Source organism: Neomonachus schauinslandi, chromosome 9 (genome assembly GCF_002201575.2).
Source record: "Neomonachus schauinslandi chromosome 9, ASM220157v2, whole genome shotgun sequence".
Taxonomy (NCBI): Eukaryota; Metazoa; Chordata; class Mammalia; order Carnivora; family Phocidae; genus Neomonachus; species Neomonachus schauinslandi.
The window spans coordinates 124,433,554-124,447,103 of record NC_058411.1 but is presented as its reverse complement, the minus strand read 5'-3'; the positions used below and the strand labels follow the sequence as shown (position 1 = coordinate 124,447,103).

Genomic DNA, 13,550 nt, shown 5'->3' with positions numbered 1-13,550 from the left:
CTAGTGGACAGTGGGTTAAAAGCCTGATGGAGTTCACTCCAGAGAGAAAACTTGAGTCCACACAAATAGATAGGCATGTAGGCATTTGTGGTTAAGAGAAGCAAAGAGAAGGTGGGGTCTGCCAGGGTGCATGGGGTCAACAGAGGGCTTTGCTTTTTGTACTTGTTTTTTTCCTTCTTCATCCCCATCCCCTATTTCACCCATCCCCCCCGCCCCCTCCCCTCTGGCAACCACCAGTTTGTTCTCTGTGTTTATGAGTCTGTTTCTGTTTTATTTTTTCTTTTGTTTTTTAGATTCCACATGTAATTGAAATCATATGGTGTTTGTCTTTCTCTGACTTATTTCACTTAGCATAACACCTCCACGTCCATCCATGTTGTTGCAAAGGCCAAGATGTCATTCTTTTTTATGGCTGAGTAATATTCTACGTGTGTGTGTGTGTCTGTGTGTGTGTGTATGTGTGTGTACCACATCTTTATCCATATGGATGGACACTTAGGTTGCTTCCATATTTGGCTACTGTAAATAAAGTTGCAATAAGCGTAGGGGGATGCATATATCTTTTCTTTTTTTTTTTTTTTTTAATTTATTTGAGAGAGAGAGCACGCACGAACGGGGGGTGGGGGGCAGAGGGAGAAGCAGACACCCGGCTGAGCAGGGAGCCCGATGCTGGGCTCAATCCCGGGACCCCCGGATCATGACCTGAGCCGAAGGCAGACGCTTAACTGACTGAGCTACCCAGGTGCCCTGCGATGCATATATCTTTTCAAATTAGTGTTTTCATTTTCTTCAGGTAAATACCCAAAAGTGGAATTACTGGATCATATGCTATTTCTGTTTTTAATTTTTTGAAGAACCTCCGTACTGATTTCCAGAGTGGCGGCGCCAGTTTATACTCCCACCCAGAGTGCACGAGGGTTCCCTTTTCTCCACAGCCCCTCCAACACTTGTTGGTTCTTGTCTTTTTGATACTAGCCCTTCTGACAGGTGTGAGGTGATATCTCATCGTGGGTTTGATTTGCTTTCCCCTGATGATCAGTGATGTTGAGCATCTTTTCAAGTGTCTGTTGGCTATCTGGATGTCTTCTTTGAAAAAAATGTCTTTTGAAGTCCTCCGCTCATTTTTTAATCCGATTGTTTTCTTGGTGCTGAGTTGTATAAGCTCTTTATATATTTTGGATATTAACCCCATATCAGATTTATCATTTGCAAATATCTCCCATTCAGTAGGTCGCCTTTTCGTTTTGCTGATGGTCTCTTTTGCTGTGCAAAAGCTTTTTAGTTCGATGTAGTCCCAGTTGTTTAATTCTGCTTTTGTTGCCCTTGCCTCAGGAGACAGATCCAAAAAATACTGCTAAGCTTGATGCCCAAGAGTTTTTTTTTTTTTTTTTAAAGATTTTATTTATTTATTTGACAGAGAAAGACACAGCGAGAGAGGGAACACAAACGGGGAGTGGGAGAGGGAGAAGCAGACTCCCTGCCGAGCAGGGAGCCCGATGCGGGACTCGATCCCGGGACTCCAGGATCATGACCTGAGCCGAAGGCAGTCGCTTAACCAACTGAGCCACCCAGGCGCCCCGATGCCCAAGAGTTTACTGCCTCGGGCGCCTGGGTGGCTCAGTCGTTAAGCGTCTGCCTTCGGCTCAGGTCATGATCCCAGGGTCCTGGGATCGAGCCCCGCATCGGGCTCCCTGCTCGGCGGGAAGCCTGCTTCTCCCTCTCCCACTCCCCCTGCTTGTGTTCCTGCTCTCGCTCTCTCTCTCTCTCTGTCAAATAAATAAATAAAAATCTTTAAAAAAAAAAAAAAAGAGTTTACTGCCTCTGTTTTCTTTTAGAAGTTTTATGGTTTCAGGTCTCACCTTTAGGTCTTTGAGTTTATTTTGTGTATGGTGTAAGAAAGTGGTCCAGTTTCATTCTTTTGCATGTGGCTGTCAAGTTTTCCCAATACCATTGATTGAAGAAACTGTCTTTCCGCTCATTGTGTATTCTTGCTTCCTTTGTCATAGATGAATTGACCACGTAAGTTTGGGGTTATTTCTGGGCTCTTTATTCTGGTTCTGTTGATCTATGTGTCTGTTTTTGTGCCCATACCCTCCTGTTTTGATTACTGTGGCCTTGTGTATAGTTCAAAATCAGGGACCGTGGTACTTCCAGCTTTAGTCTTCTGTCTCAAGATTTCTTTGGCTTTTCGCAGTCTTTTGTGGCTCCATACAAATTTTAAGATTATTTGTTCTAGTTCTATGAAAAATGCTGATGCTCTTTGATAGGGATTGTATTGAATCTGTAGATTGCTTTGGTAGTGTGGACACTGGAACAATATTGATTCAACTAGTCCATATACATGTGTCCATTTATTTGTGTCCTCTTCAGTTTGCTTTATCAATGTCTTAAGTTTTCAGAGTACAGGCCTTTCACCTCCTGGTTTAATTGTATTCCCAGATATTTTATTCTTTTTGGTGCAACTGTAAATGCAATTGTTTTCTTAATTTTTCTTTCTGCTAGTGTGTAGAAACACGACAGGTTCCTGTATATGAATTTTGTACCCTGCAACTTTTCCGAAGTCATTTATTAGTTGTAATAATTCTCCCATCCTGGAAGGACTCTGTTTTAAGATGGGTGCTATTTGCAGCTTGATGGCAGAAGAAGTAAATGATGCCGGGGGTCAGGGAGAGAGGACGGTGACTGGGGTGGAGTTGCTGAGTAGTGAGAGGGGTGGGGGACCCAGAGCCAAGCAGGATTGGGGCCCTTACATGAGAATTTGTGGGCCTTCCCTTCTAGTCGCATCTTTTTCTCAGGGAAGTGGCAGGAAGGACGAAAGCATGGGGAGAGGTTTTGAATATTCGAGAAGATGACGTGTGACATGAGCACTAGCGCATGAGACCAGGGTGGTTGCAGGACAGCACTGAGGCCCGCTGGAGGTTGGAGGTCAGGTGTTGGAAATGAGGCTCATCCACAGGGTTATGTGTCCCCAGCATGGTTTGCTGTCCACAGATTGCAAGATAGGCAACAGTTGGTTTTAAGCAGAGTTGGGTTTTTGGCAGGAGGGAGAGAAGGGTATGGGTGGTGGAGGTATTTTCAAGAGGGTCATGACAGAGATGGATCATGGAACCTAAGTGGGGCCATAAAGTGGATAAGGAACAATGGAAAGTACCAGAGAATCCTAGATCTTAGCAGAGTGTAAACAAAACCAAAAACCCTGTGTTGAGTTATGATAGTAGGTGGAATGTTCTGGAAAACTCAGAGGTAGAGGTCAGAAAATAGATCCTTGACACTGAGTAGGTGGGAGGGGTGCAGATATTAGTAAAGCCGGGATCCGATGTGCAACTTAGGGAGAGGGTGGCTGGGGTAAAGTGGGAATAAGATCACTGGGAAACGAACAGGAAGTCACAGAACCAAGATGCCAGGGTATTGGAAAGATAGACTTTGCAATCTCCAAAAACCCATCTGGTGAGATCCTTCAGTCCTGGTCAGAGTATGAGGTCTCTCCCCTAGTGGGACATCTTCAGAGTCACGAGAGTCACGGGGACTGAGTGTTCTGACATAAGACATGGTCTAAGAAACCATGCCCTAAAGAAATATGTATATTTGTGCGTGTGTATATTTATTTATTTTTAACTAATATTTATATATGTTTTCAGTAATTACATTGCCGGGCATTGCACATTGTGATATTTGGCATGCAAAGTATGAAAGATAGGTTAAATTAAAAAAAACCTGTACTTCTGAATTTAAATTTTTCGATTCATGATAGATTTTATCTTTAAGAAAAATAAACTCGTGTTTCCTAGTCCTGCCCGTTGAAAAGGCCTAACAATAATGACCGCCTACAAGTGATGACCCCCGGGACCCAGGTGGTGGTCTCTAAGTGCCAGAGGGAACCAGGGCTTATTTGAGAAGTGGATGACTCCAGGTCTGGGACAGGAAGATGGCCAGAGTATCTGACACACCAGAATCAAGGATGCCATCAGATACTCGTGAGGGTAGATTAAAGGGTTTTAGGAGTCAACCCAGAGAGGTTCCTACTGGCCAAGGATAGGGCAGTCGGCCATTAGTAAGAAGAATTGCAGTGGGTTGAGACACACCAAATTTTTAAAATTCATGCGTTTCTAATGCTACTTAATAAAAACAAATAAACTGGGGCGCCTGGGTGGCTCAGTTAAGTGTCCAACTCTTGATTTTGGCTCAGGTCATGATCTCGGGGTCTTGAGATCAAGCCCTGCGTCGGGCTTCACGTTCAGCAGGGAGTCTGCCTGAGACTGTCTCTCTCCATCTCCCTCTGCGCCTCCCCCTGCTCATGCTCTCTAAATAAATAAATAAATAAAATCTTAAAAACAAAAACCCCTCACTGATCACCATTGAAGGCTCCTAGAGAACCAACCCATTATTTTGAAAACTAGTATATACAGAAAGAATCAAGGTTTTATTCTGCCTTTCCTATGTGAACTCTACCCCAAGGTCGCAAAAGAGAGAAAAGGAGGAAGTTTCTCTTTTTAGAATAAATGAAGCTAATAAATGAAGAGGGAATGCCAGAAATAGAATGTCAGCCTTTTGCAATCTCTACTGAAATAGTGGGTATAAGGCAGTGATCATTCATGGTCACAAAAGGAGTGAGAATGGGACATTCCCAGTAGAAATCCACACCCCCAATCCCCCAATGAGGAAATGTTCTTACCTTAAAAAAAAAAAGCAAACAGAATCTGATCAAGACTTGAGATTGGGAGCAGGGGGATGAGGCAAATGGCACCCCAGGTATGTGGGGACCACACAGGACACCCCCAGAATCCTCAGCGTATAACCTACCAGAGAAAAAAGAGAAAGGGGAAGGGGAGAAGCCAGTCAAGAGACTGAGAGACATAAAGACCCGTGGAAGTGTGGGCAAAAGATGTGTGTGACCTGGGTAAATAACTTCAGTCTCCGCCTCAGACAGTGAGGACACTGGATGCCCATGGGGGACGGGGGCGGGGTGGGGGGGACAGAAATGCTAAGGGAAGGCCAGTTCCAGGGAGCAAACAGTGGCCCTCATAAACGACAGCTTGTTAGTTCTCAGAGCACTTGTGTTGGGGGATGTGTTTCGAGGACCCCAGCCTACTCTGAAATGAACCCATCTATCTTTGGCCTTGACCTTGACCTTGTCTACTCAGATATTGAGGGGCTCGCCTGTTCCTGGGGTGAGGCATGTATGGCAGTGGGAGGAGGGGTGAGAGGCTTTGGTGGAGGTGCGGCCACTGGGCCCCTTCTTCACACCGGGGGGCAACTTCTTGGACCCTCCAACGTCACAGACAGAAGAGAGCCTTTCTTCCCATTGGGAATGCCCTCTCGTTGCCCGAACGTTCAAGCGAGGGAGGCAGAATCCACCTGTGCCCAGTGCCGTGAACGGTCCTCGATTCTCTCAGAACATGGTGGCCAAATTCAACCCTGGGTTCAAGGGGGTGGACGAGGCAGCTGATGTCCTCCTCCAAGGCTGCTCAGGCCAAGCCAAGAGAAGGGAGGCAGCCCCTGGCCACCGTGCACTGACCACACGATTATCGCCGACTCTAGGAACTACACCGTGGTGAACACGGAGAAGGGCCTTATGGAAGTGCAGCGGATGAGCTGTGCGGGAATGAAGCTAAGCTGCCAGCTCAAGGTCCAGAACTCTCTGTGGACAGCCACCGAGGTAACTGCCTCCATGCAGGGCTCTCATCGAGGTGGGCAACACAGGGCGCAGTCCGCGGGGGCGCCAGATTTAGCAAATAGGAACACACCATGCCCAGGTACATGTGATTACCAGATAACCCCAGCCCGCACGTGTGAGACCCCCAGAGCAGTGCCAGTAGCCCTGTGAAGCAGCAGAAGCATGTCCCCAGGGGCAACAGCCTGCCTGGTCCCTGGCGGGTGATCGGGACTCAGTCGAGGGAAGTCTCAGGTGCAGGATCCCAGCAGGAGCACCCCATTAGGCTGGTAAAGCCACTGGGTTTCTCATAACACTGCCGGGTCTACCCAGCGAATCCACTCAGCTCTGAAGGCATTTTGCCTTCACATCAAGGAAGTCAGCGGAAGGCTCAAGGAGCTGTCTTCTGAGAAATCCAGAGAGGCTGCCCCAATGGATGCTCTAAAGCTACGGAGCTGTGGGGGGCGGGGCAGGGGCAGGAGATGGTGCCGCCCGCCCAGACACACAGTGGAGGGCAGACAGACATGTCTGTAAGCATGCTCATCCCTGTGTAACCCCCAGTAGTGAAAACTTGGAAACAGTCTGAGCTCCGACAGCAGATTAGGTTGTGGGCACCCCTGGGCGATGGGCAGCGCGGAGGTGCTCAAACACGGTTCCCTCGCGGGCTCACACACGGTTCCCTCCACCCGCCGTGCATCGTTAGGAGAAAAGTGAGGAAACAGCACAGTCAGGTGGTCCCACTTCTGCCAGGAACGTGGAGACACACACACAAACACCCTGGGGAAACGGAGTCTGGGCCCCAAATCCCCAGGTGAAAATTACCCTCTAAGTAATGGGGTAGGGGCGATTTTATGTTTCTTCTTTAAATTCTTCTGTCATTTTCAACATCTCTACAAAGCATAGGAATATGCAAACGACGAACCAGAAAGCCCCAACGCATGTTGGTTCCTAAGGCACAAAGGGATTCCCAAGGCAGAAGGGACCCTGGGAGAAAATGGCAGGCATGTTCCAACCTGGGTCTCATGTTGGCTCGTCTTCCTCTGCAGGACCAGAAGATCTACATCTATAACCTCAAGGGCATGTGCCCCTTAAACACACCCCAACGGGCTTTGGACACCCCAGCGGTCGTCACCTGCTTGTTGGCAGTGCCTATTATTAAAAAGGTGAGGTCAGGGGGGAGGTGGGTGCCCAGATGTCTGACTCTCCCTTCCTCTTCTGTTGGGGGGCCCCCACCCTCGGCTTGGGGGAGGGAGGGGGTACGAGGAATGGGAGCAAAGCCAGACCCTCTTGGACCGCCAAGCGGGTCAGGTCACAGTCAGCCTTAGGGGGACAGGTCATCATTAGAGCCTTTTCAGGAACCTTTTTTTAGGAAAAAAAAAAAAAAAAAAAAGTCTGAAAACAACCCTGGAGTCGTTTAGGACCGTGCCCCATGGGCGAGGCTGGGCAGCTCGGGACCCGGTCCACCCCAGAGCCCGGGAGAACATGACACAAAGCGTTATTTAAGGCCACTGCTGGCCAGAGCCCCGGAGCCAGGGCACCACCACCCGCACGACCAGAGGGAATAAAGCCGGCTCTGTGCGGAGCCTCCCTGTCAGGGTGCTGCCCCGTGGCCGCGACAGCAGGCCCCTGCATTCTTGCATGAGCACGTTCACACCCAACCAGGCCATGGGGCTCACCGCCCTGACTGGGGCCCAGAGCCGGGGTTCAGATAGAGACGCTGCCTCTGTTTGCTTTGGCTGCTTTCTTTCCTAAATTCTGAGGATGGATTTTGATAAATGTTCTTAGGGCTTCTTGACCCTGCTGTTGAGCTAGAAGCTGGTTCGCTCGTGACCTTGGACAGCCTGGCCTCCCCAGTTCCCAAGCAGCTCCAGGTCCCAGGAAGGTGGCTTTCTGCTGCTCACGAGGCCTGGGTCCCCGCTCTGGCAGGGCTTCGGCTTTGTTCTCCTGAACTCCTCCTGCCCCACCTCAGCCCTCGCCAGGCATCCGGGCTTCGAAGCTGCCCTCTATTCCTGGCTCTGCAGAGATGCTCCAGGGAGCATTGTGCGGGTGGTGGTGCCCTGGCTGAGGGGCTCTGGCCAGCAGTGACCTTAAATAACGCTTGGTGTCATGTTCTCCCGGGCCTGGGGTGGGCCCAGCACCCAGCACCGTCCCTGCAACTTTGGCTATAGAAGATGGCATGCTTCACTCCACGGCGGAGGGCGACCCCGGGACCCTTGCGCTGCCAGCTAGGCATTTCAGAGTAGGTGTGGTAAGCGGGGGGTGTAGGCACAGGGTCCAAGAAGCGCCTCCATGAGAGGGTTAAGCTGGAAGCGATTTCTTCAAGCATAGGCTCAGCAGGCACGTATCGTCTGCTGGTGCAGAACGCCAGGTGGAGTCGCAGAGATGGACGAGACTCAGCCCTTCTGTGCGGCAGGCCCGCACCTTGCTGTCACGGAGCCCCTGTCTGATGGGGGCGGCAGGCAGCGGTGGCAAGCACACCTGCACGCCACCCACGACTGCTGTCACGTCAGTAACAAGCAGAGCTCCCGGGAAGGAGGGAACCACGTCCTGCCTCTGGAGGAGGCCGGTGTGACCCGAGGGAGAAGGCGGCCGCCTCCCAATCACACTGCAAGAAGCCAGCCTGAGCAGGGCCCCTCCCCTAGGTGCCGTGGGCCACACTCTTCCCCGGCACGCTGCTCTCCTGCTCACAGCAGGAAGGGTGGGTGGGTGGCTCTTCTGGGCCTAAGTTGCACCTGCTTTGGGTCCTGCTGGCGGCCCCCGCCTCTTTGGGAACATTGCTCCTCTGGGTGAGCTGGTGTCGGTGCGGAGATGAGTCTTGTGCCCACTCTGCTTCTCTCCTGGCCTGCGTGAGCCTCACAGGCCGTCCTGTCTTTCTCCCCGCAGAATTCCTACCTGGTGCTGGCAGGCCTGGATGACGGGCTTGTGGCGGTGTTTTCCGTGGTGCGGGGTGCCCCGGACCACAGCTGCTCCTACCTGTGCTCACACACGGCCAACAGGTCCAAGTTCAACATCCCAGATGAAGACACGCGGCAGAACCCCTACCCCGTGAAGGCCATGGAGGTGGTCAACAGCGGGTCCGAGGTCTGGTACAGCAACGGGCCGGGCCTGCTGGTCATCGACTGTGCAGCCCTGGAGATCAGCAGGAGGCTGGAGCCCTACTCGGCCCCTTCGGTGGTCACCTCGGTCGTGGGCAGCTCTGAGTGCCGAGGGGAGGAGGTCGTCTGGTGCCTGGACGACAGGGCCAACTCCTTGGTGATGTACCACGCAGCCACCTACCAGCTGTGTGCCCGGTACTTCTGCGGGGACCCCAGCCCGCTCAGAGACATGTTTCCTGTGCACCCACTGGGCCCGGAGTCCCTGGGCAGCCACGCAGCTGGCTCCGAAGAGCCCGAGGGGGACTCCATCGCGGACGTGAGCATCATGTACAGCGAGGAGCTGGGCACGCAGATCCTGACCCACCAGGACTCGCTGACCGACTACTGTTCCATGTCCTCCTACTCCCCCTCCTCTCCCCACCGGGCCCCCGCGGCCTCCTCCAGCCTGCCCTGCTCCCCAGCAAGCTCTTCCAGCGTGCCCTTCTCCACCGACTGCGAGGACTCCGACCGGCTGCATGAGCCCGCCGCGGGCTCCGACAGGTCTGAGCACGACCTGACCCCCATGGACGGGGAGGCTTTCAGCCAGCATCTGCAGGCCGTGAGGATCCTAGCCGTGAAAGACGTCATCTGGGTCCCCAGGTACGGTTCCCGCGAGCGGGGCTCGCTCCTGTGCTGGAGCCCGGAGGGATCGCTTCGGCAAACCCGAGAAGGGCCGGCGTGAGCGCGCTCACCTGCTTCCCTCCCTCCTACCCCCCACCCCCCGCCCGGGACCACAAGGCGGAGTCCCCCCACCCCCACCCCCACCCCCGGGCAGCTGTGATTCAGTTTCCCCCTGGGAAAGGCCTTTGGGGTGGGGGGGCCGGCTTCGGAGGCCTCCCAGTAACTCAATCCACTCTCACCGAGTCGGGGGGCTGGTTGCCTTGCCTCAGTGCCCGCCAGCTCCATGTGCCCCAGGGAGCAGGGCCCTGGACAAACGCTTCCCCTTCTCGGTTTTGGTTTCGCAGGCGAGGGGGCGACGTTATTGTCATTGGCCTGGAGAAGGAGGCCGGCAGCCAGCGGGGCCGCGTCATCGCCGTCTTAAAAGCCCGGGAGCTGACTCCGCATGGGTAAGCCTGGGGGCGCCTCCTTTAGGCCCTGAGCTGTGGTGTGGGAAGTCGAGGCCCCTCCGCCAGGCCACCCGCGCCCCGCCCCCAGCACAGTGGCTTCTCGCGCTTCTGTCCTCCACAGATAAATGCCACAGTAGCCATAAGGCAGAGAAGGAACAAGATGGGGTCCTCCAGGCAGCTCTTCGGGGCTCAGCAAATACCAGCGGGACTGGGCATCAGCCACGGGTCATGGCAGGCTGTTTCTGGGGTTCCCAGTGCACCTGTGGACCGAGTGTCCTGCCTGGGGTATATGTCTCCAGGGCCGGAGTCCAGCTGCAATTGAAACGGGGAGCCGGGTGATTCACTGTCCTTCCCACCGAGCAGGAGGGCCCTTCCTGGGGTGCTCCACCTGCCCAGGTAGCCCCTAGGGGAGCCACAGACCTAGCACGCACCACCACTCCCCATGCCCAAGCCCGGGCTCCGCCATGGCTCCATACCCATCTGTTGGGGGGTCCTCCCAGGAGGCAGGCCAGACTCCACTGTGCGGGTCATTCTGGGGCAAGGCAGCCTATCCGGATAAAAGGTGCATGGCTGTGGGCATGAGAGGCTGGTGTTCCCAGTGTCCCCTGGCAGCCAGCAGGATCCACGCCTCACTTGGTCTACTGAGCCCCATCCTGCAAATCTCCTTTATGGAGAAATCCCATTCGGCCTGTTTGCCCCAGAGTAGGACGACGGTGAAAGGGGAAACACCTATGGCAGGTCCCCTCCCTTGCCCGAAAGCACCGAGTGTTCTCCAAGAGTCACCGGATCCCTGGACCCCTGCTCTGCCAGTGATTCCAGAAACACGATCTGGGTTTTTTGTTTTTGTTTTTTGCTGAGCCCCGGCTGGGTTTGTGGGCTGAAGTAGTTACCAGATCACAGGTCGGGGGCGGCGGTGGGGGGGGGTGGTGCTTCTGGGGAAGAGGCAGGTCTGTAGAGCCCAGGCCTGTGGACCTCAGATCACCCATCATTAGTGTCCCTGAATTTTTCACTGGTGGTGTTTTTCCTATTCAGCCCCCAAAGGCAGGTTTACCGGGAGCCAGGCACACTCTTTGTAGGGAGAAAGCAGCCCAGGCAGCCAGCTGACGGGAGGGCCGTAGCCCGATCCCACCAGCTTTTGGCCGTGCATCTGAGACACTATTCCCGCGGCAGATAGCTAGTGAGTGTCCGTAGCGTGCAAGGGCCCGAGGAGGCCAGAGGCCCTGCACGTCATACTGGTTTGCGTGCTGGCCCCGGGGCAAGGCGGGGAGTGCTGGTACATGGGCTGCCCGGTCCGACCAAGGCCCAGCAGGAAACGTGTGGTGTGTGCACAGATCAGCAAAACAATCCACAATCTCAAAAAAAGCAAATGCCTCCGGTTAGGGCACTTTGGAACGGGTTTCCACCGGACCTACTGCCCTGCATTTCCAAAGCACTGGGAACACGGCGTGGGAGGAAGAGCGGGGCCTGGGCTGACGGCGAGGGAGCTGAGTAGGTGCTTCAGATCCACTGGGGGCCGATGACAAGCAGCAGTCAGAGTTGATGGTGCTTTCTGGACACTTGGGGGCCGGGGTCCCGTGACGGAGGCTATCTGTTCTCGTAGCAGCTGTGGCCTCCCATGGAACGAGTGCCTCACAGACGGTCCCCACGCCCACGAAGGGATGCACTAGGCTCTCCTTCAGTTAGGAAGCCTCTGCCCACAGGCGGGACCCCCGGGGGAAGCAGGTGCATCAGAGCACATCCCTGTTGCCAGGCCAGGATGTCCAGATGCTCGCCCCCCAAGCCAGGCTCCGAAGAAGGTGCAGACTGAGGGGCCTGGCCCCGACCAAGTGGGGACCCCCGCAGGTTTTCTCAGACCCCCCCTCCCTCTGTAGGGTGCTTGTGGATGCAGCCGTGGTGGCAAAGGACACAGTCGTGTGCGGCTTTGAGGACGAAAACACGGAGTGGTGCCTAGCTGTCTGGAGGGGCTGGGGCACTAGGGAGTTTGACGTTTTCTACCAGTCCTACGAGGAGCTGGGCCGACTGGAGGCTTGCATGCGGAAGAGAAGGTGATTCCTGTGGAATGACAGTCGTGGAGACCCGGCTGCCCCGGGCCAGTGGCTTGACCCCCCTGCCTGCAGCCTGCCGCCCCCCCTGAGGACCCAGAAGATGGAGTGGGTTCGCCCATGAACCACTTGCTGCTAGAAGTGCCGAGAAGTTACCACCCTGGCCGTGGTCTGGGGGGCTCCCCGGTTCTCCAGAGCAGAGTTAGCTGCCTACCTCCATTCTCCCATTGCTGGTTTTACAACCCAAGAGAAGACGGTGGGGCCCAGTTGGGAGCAACTCCCCCTGCCTCCTCCACCCACTTCCAGGAGCAGGGGACGGGGATCCCGCTCCACACTGGGTCACACAAAGCGGGGCCGGGTCTTCACGGCACAGTTCCCTCCCTAGGTCTGGGAGGCATTACACTAGAGGCTCTCAGCTGGGGAGCAGTTCGGGACAGGGGAAGAGGGGGCTGTGACCTCTGCCCCTTCCCCGAGTGGCCTCCAGGCTCTCAGCACATTTCACAAGCCCCTGGGGGCTCCAGTGCCCCAGGGCCCCGCTTGGGCAAGCTGAGATCAGATGTCTCCCACTCAGGAAAGTCTCTGTGTGAGAAGCCCTCAGAAGGACCATCGGGGAGGAGCGCTGCCCAGTCTGGGGGAATGAATGAGTTCCTTTAAGTGACCCAGCCGGAAAGCCAAGAGCTAACGCAGGGCTCAGAGCACCCACTCAGCCTCTACATTCTTCTCCCGCCGACAAAAGGCAGGGGAAACTCAATCATCAGGACTTAAGAAAGGGCCGTGTGTTTATAGCTTTGTAAAGTAAACTTGGACACAGCTGAAGCACAAGCCCTGTCTGTTTGCACATAATAATCTTGTTTATCACTTTAACAAATTAAGTAATAGCTCAGTGGTTAGGCCCCGGTTGTGAAATCACATCGTATGGGGCTTCTACCAAATTATGCATCAGCATTGACTACACACATGTACAGCAAAGTCTAAAGAGCAAAATTGTTAATGGGGGGTTTATGGGTCTGACAGCGACCGTTTTTATAAATTACGCACACACACATGCACACGTACCACATGGTTCCCAAGAGGAATCACTTAAGGCTGCTGACCCCAGAACGGCGGTGTGAACATGAGGTCATACTCAAGTTCAAGTTGTTGACCTTTTCCTAAAATTAAGTTATAAAAATCAAACTTAAGATTGGCTGGGATATGCGGGCAAATGTGGTTCCTTTTATCTGAAAATAAACGGATTCTCATGAGAATGATGTCACAGTCTGTGTCTGTAGAGTGAGTCGTTAGGGACAGGCTCTATCCAACCCAGGCCCACTCGCTGCCGGGGTGGAATGGGCAGCCCCCCCTTGCCCACAGCTGCCCCCATGCAAGCAGCCCCCTAGCAGCTTCCGTGAGCAGAGACAGCTGCTCTGTCAGCCTCAGCCGCCCCACTTTGCTGGCCTGGGCATCGAGTCCAACAGGGGCTCCGGGCCCGTGCCTCCTGCCCACGTCACTGCCACGTCCTGCCCCGGTCCCTCAGCTGGGCCTTGGTGCTCACCGCTCTCCTTCCCTTCCCATCCCTGCACCCCATAGCTGCCCAGTTGCCCCCCAAATGCAAACCGGGTCCTGTCTTTCTCCTGCCCCCATCCCGCCCTCTACAACCTGAAGCCAGACTGCTAGG

General features: G+C 54.2%; 1 protein-coding gene across 1 annotated transcript in view; it reads left to right on the top strand.

Annotated features, from left to right (window-relative positions):
* Positions 1-13,128, top strand: part of LRRK1 (leucine rich repeat kinase 1) — a 120,575-nt gene extending 107,447 nt beyond the window's left edge. Inside the window, exons 29-33 of the mRNA XM_021680646.1 lie at positions 5,539-5,656; positions 6,697-6,813; positions 8,534-9,384; positions 9,750-9,851; positions 11,723-13,128. Of these exons, the coding sequence (XP_021536321.1) occupies positions 5,539-5,656; positions 6,697-6,813; positions 8,534-9,384; positions 9,750-9,851; positions 11,723-11,900 (1,366 nt within the window). The 3' untranslated portion in view covers positions 11,901-13,128. The remainder of the gene's footprint in view (positions 1-5,538; positions 5,657-6,696; positions 6,814-8,533; positions 9,385-9,749; positions 9,852-11,722) is intronic.
* The last annotated feature ends 422 nt before the right edge of the window (positions 13,129-13,550 follow it).